The 5202-nt window shown below is 42.8% G+C and overlaps 1 protein-coding gene across 1 annotated transcript in view; it reads right to left on the bottom strand.

The window, feature by feature from the left end:
- The window catches only part of LOC106816106 (isocitrate dehydrogenase [NADP], mitochondrial-like), a 14049-nt gene that overhangs the window by 2438 nt on the left and 6409 nt on the right, over positions 1 to 5202 (bottom strand). The window contains exons 2-8 of the mRNA XM_014820663.1: positions 4588 to 4679; positions 4117 to 4282; positions 2386 to 2546; positions 1655 to 1798; positions 1043 to 1179; positions 573 to 724; positions 99 to 198 (exon numbers count right to left, since the gene is read on the bottom strand). Coding sequence (XP_014676149.1) covers positions 99 to 198; positions 573 to 724; positions 1043 to 1179; positions 1655 to 1798; positions 2386 to 2546; positions 4117 to 4282; positions 4588 to 4679 — 952 coding nt within the window. The remainder of the gene's footprint in view (positions 1 to 98; positions 199 to 572; positions 725 to 1042; positions 1180 to 1654; positions 1799 to 2385; positions 2547 to 4116; positions 4283 to 4587; positions 4680 to 5202) is intronic.

Here is a 5202-nt window from a genome sequence, read left to right as displayed (position 1 = left end):
GAGAGCGCGAGAGAGAGAGAGAGAGCGCGAGAGAGAGAGCGAGAGAGAGAGATAGAGGGTGGGGAGAGGGAGAGAGAGAGAGAGAGAGACCATCTCACCTGTAATGTCTAGTGACAGTGCCGTGGGCTGCTTCAGCTTCAATGGTCTTGCCATCAGGGCACACGAGCACACTAGTCATCAGACCCAGCGATCCATAACCTGTGCACCCAAAAAACTCACTCAGAATGCACTGTTACCTTCAAGTGTGGCAGGCAGGCACGCAGACACGCACAGGCGCACGCACGCACCTACACATTTCTACTTAACCAACATTTAAGCGTGCAGCACCTTGGTTTGGGACAGTTACGACATTTATGTAGGAATATTCAACTATAAACGTTCTAATGGGTATTCATTTATAATAGATACTATTAGATAGTCAACAATAGGGTTTACAAGCACTATTAAAGCGTTAATAGTTACTGTATTTATTTTGGCCAGTCAAAAATCTTTTATGTGCTCATGTAAATTCTATTAACATGGCCTATTTAGATTTTGTGGCCGGGTATAAAATCGATGACCGATTTACCCACCTTGAGCTACGATGTCCGACTGTACATCTCCGTCGTAGTTTTTACAGCCCCAGATGAAGCCGCCTTTAGATTTAAGGGCTTGCGCAACCATGTCATCAATTAGCCTGTGCTCATACCAGATCCCCAACTCCTTGAACTTGGCTTCATACTCCCTAGAAAATAACGAATGAAAGATATTACATTATAATACACACATATGCATTCGTGCACATAGCAAATGTAGGGAATGTGCCCTAAGCTTGACATTTTTGACATAATACATGCGAGTGTAAATTACAACTGCACAAAGACAACACATGCAATCACCAATGTGCATGACAGACGGTTACAACGATGTCTCCTCAAATTTACCAGCCATCTGTATTATAATGCCTTTATATATATCTATCTATATATTTTTTTTTATCATATCTGTTACTTATGTGTTATGTATATTATCACCCCATTCTGTACCGGGGGCAGCAGCATACTTCTCATAAATCTCTTGGAAGATGTCCTTGAATCTTCCGTCGTAGCGCTTCAGAATCGTGTTCTTTGTGCTCAGATAGAGCGGCCATTTCTTGGTGATGGCCATTACAAAGCAAGCGTGGGCGAAGCCCTCGATCGACTATCAAGGCAAAACAACACATCGCATCCATGCAATTAAAATAAAATATATACATTGAGAAAAAAAGAGCACTTCACTTGTAACGCTGTGCCGAGATGGCAAATATGCCGAGTTATGTCATCGATTGGACCATGATATTACCATACAGAAAAAATTAGCTTGGTCAAAAGAATGTAGAATACACAGCACTTCATGTGTGGCATTGCACAGAACTCGTGAATGTGCCTATTGGCATCGCTGCATGGAGTAAAATATTACCACAATTATGTTGCTTGGTTAAACATATTTGTGAGAAACGATCACTTCACATGTTTGCTGCACAGACCTGGTGAATAGATATAGTGGTGCCATCGCTTGGAGCATAATATCACTGTACAACAAATTGACCTGCTTGATAGAAAAGGATAGTTGTATTCTGAAGTATTGATTGCACCACTGCAAACTAGCATCTTTGAAGACCGATAAGAGTACACACCTCATCAGTGTTGTACATTGCCATGGTTACGCCACCTCCCTTCTTGAAATCGAACACCTCCACAGTCTGCTTGTCTCCTGTGGAGGGAGTGTACACGAGCTCGACCTTCCCATTTCCTGGGATGACCATATCTGTTGCTTTGTACTAAAAAAACGGATAAGGTGCCAGTCACATAAGAATGTCACTTGGTTCTGACACGTCATATATGCAAGTATTTCAATCTACAGCAAACTCCCCGTTACGCAGGTGAGGTTATGTAAACATGCTTGTGAACACACGTCACTCGGCACACGACGTACGTACACTTTTGTTGTTTACATAAACGGAACGTAAACGTACCGTTCCGCGAATAAGAGATGAATTTTTAATTGTTCTACAAGTTCACAACTCATACATAGCAGTGCAGAATCTTCTGAGGTGTGCCCGAGTGGGCACAACCAAGGACATACAGAGCTCTGAGGTTCAGCGGAGACGCATAATCAGCCAAGGCACGCCGAGTGGTGCCCCCCCCCCAACCTCCGCCGCACCATGCCACGCACCAGGGTAAAGAATACACGGGAGCGATGAGCGATTCGCTCTTCAAATGTCCGAAATCGCTCCTGTGAAGCTCAAAATAGCTCCCATAACATTTTTGACGAGAGCTATTTTTTCCACAGACTTGAAAAAGAGCTCTCGTGAAAAAAAGTAATTCTCCCCCCCCCCACCTCCGTCGCGCCGTGCCACGCGCTCACCTGGTCTCCGTGCGCGTGACGCCCGATGACGATCGGCATCGTCCAGCCGGGAACGAGGCGCGGGATCGTGTCGCAGAGAATCGGCTCGCGGAACACGGTGCCGCCGAGGATGTTCCGGATCGTTCCGTTCGGACTCAGCCACATCTTCTTCAGGGAGAACTCTGCACACAGAGACGCGATCTCGGTCGATCACTGAGAACATTCGGCTCGGGCAATTGATCACTGGCTGGTGATGGGGCCATAATAAAAATATTGTTCGTTTGCCCTCACCCGATCGACCCGCCAAAAAGGGGCCGACTCAAATATTTTTATTGATCTTTCCGATTCTTTTTTTTTTACAAATTGCATCCCTGTACATTATAAATCTGTAGGCAATACATTATATGTACCAAGCAAAACAAACATTCAACATAAAAGGTATCTCCACACAAGCACACCCGAGCATGTAGACACCATGCTGAATTTGTAAAAAGACCCCCGTCAACAAAAATTTTAAGCCTACCTACCTACCCAAACTTTTCAGCATGGGTTGGGTGAGGGCAAACAAAGATTTTTTTAATTGATCACTGAGATCCTTCAGACTTGTCATGTTTCAATCAGTAATTCATTAGTCATTGAGCAGTGATTGATAAGTCAGCATTATCAGTCAGATCAGTCAATGACCACTTATTGATTAGTCAGTACATGTATTTCTTATGATATTGAGCAGAGCCACAGATGGCATTGCACATTAGGTGGCAGGAGCTGTTTTGTTTCTTAATTTTTACAACAGTTAGAAAAGGAAAAACACCTTAATGGATTCATTCATCTAAAACAATCCCCCACCCACCAATTCGCTCAGGTTAGATTTGCAACTTATTGAGGACTGACACATCTATTTTCTGACAAATTCAAAAACGAGTCAAAACAGAAAAATACAAGCTTACAGATTCCCCCGTCTGCCCCCAGTTCTAACATCTGAAGTGACTCCCCAATCTACAACAATTCCTCTACCTACATCAGTCCTCTCTCTTTCTCTATGCCAATTTCCCTACCTATACCAATTCCTCTCTCCGCACCGATTCCCCTACCCACAATCAGGCATGAGAACAGGTTTAGATGTTTTTGGAGGAAATATTTCAATTCATGCTGAAGGCACGATAACAGTGTGCGTAGCACACTGTCCTGCTAGGGGGGTCTGGGGGCATGCACCCAAGAAAATTTTCGAAATTTGGAAGGGCAGATAGGCCATTTCCATGCATTCTGGGGAAAATTGCAAGTCCATTCCGTTCTTAGTAAAAGACCAATTTCATGACTAACAATTCAAAGTCTTGTCATTTTCTATAAAAATTTCAATGTTTTATGAGGCGGTTAACTTAAAGCATGCCTTAATTTACATTACATAGATACACCGCGATATTTATCTGGAGTTCTGTTACTTCTGTGTGAAATTTGGCGTACTTTTCCTAACTTTTTATGAAGTTTAAATTAAAAATGGCATCCATTTTTACCAAAAAAAGTATGCATTACCCCCTAAGCTTTTTATTCGTTTTTTGCATCAATCTCAAGAATGACTGAAATGAAAACCAAAACCCGGAAATCCGCGAATACGTGGAAAATTCTCATGCCTGCACAATGATTGCCATCCATCTACACCACCTACCCCATCTACATAAGATTCACTCAAGCCAGTCTCCAAGCTGCCGACGGAGACAGATGACAGAACACGGAGCACGGATTCGCGCGACTCACCCTCGACGCGTTGCTCATCTGGCGTGATCGTTGCACACTTGATTCCGACATTGTACTTCTGGATTGCTGCGGCGGAGTCGATCGTCACCTGGTCATTGGTGGCGTCACGGTAGGGCAGGCCGAGATCGTAATACTTGCAGTCCAGCTCCAGGTAGGGGAAAATCAGCTGCCGAGCACACGCACACGCACGGCATGTCAGTATCACCAGCACGACATCAACGACAACCTCTCACACGACGACAAATCTCAAGTAAAATATACATACTATCGCCACTCAGTGTAGGACATCTTACACACCAACGAATCATTAAAAAAACATAATAGTACACAATAGATACTGTGGAAATAATTCACACTTTGCAAATACAAAAGAATTACATCACAGATAATCTGTATTAATTTCTAAAACTGACACAAAAACTTTTTTCAACACCTTAAGGGAATGAAACATGCCTCCCCATGCATACCTACCTTATCCTTGATTTTCTCCCAAATGATTCTGGTCATCTCATCTCCATCAAGTTCCACTACTGGGTTCTGCACCTTGATGCGCTTCCCAGAAACTGCAATAATAAGAAGGGTATTAAAATACTGTTTATGAGAAATCAATGACAGACAAGATCGAAGATAACACAATGAGTGATATGAAATTAATATGAGTGGATGCTTACACTAAAATTAAAACAAGTCGGTTAAACACATTTTAATGTACTAAACATAGAAAAGGATGAAGCAAAGTTCTCGAAGCTTTGAAATTATAGCATGGGGGTGCTACTCATTGCTAGAGGGGTCCGGGAGCGTGCCCCACCTGAAAAAATTTTAATTGCAGAAGCTCTGAGATGCAATCTGGGAAGCTCTTTGTGTAAATTTGAAGCACTGCATGTGGGGTGAAAATGTTTGTTTTGCATGGGCAAAGCCATCAGAAAATTCAAAATAATTAATGGAATAAAAATACCAAAATGTAGGGGTGAACTTGCTGGTTTGCTAGTTCCAAATCGAGTTCACCTCTCATAAATAAATAAAAACATTTTTGTCACCATTGACAATGGCAGGAGTGGTCGGTAAGTGTACCAGTCTACTCTACCT

This window comes from Priapulus caudatus, unplaced genomic scaffold (genome assembly GCF_000485595.1).
Source record: "Priapulus caudatus unplaced genomic scaffold, Priapulus_caudatus-5.0.1 Scaffold30, whole genome shotgun sequence".
Lineage (NCBI taxonomy): Eukaryota > Metazoa > Priapulida > Priapulimorpha > Priapulimorphida > Priapulidae > Priapulus > Priapulus caudatus.
Note: the sequence above shows the minus strand (reverse complement) of the source record. Positions and strands in the feature narration are given on the sequence as shown.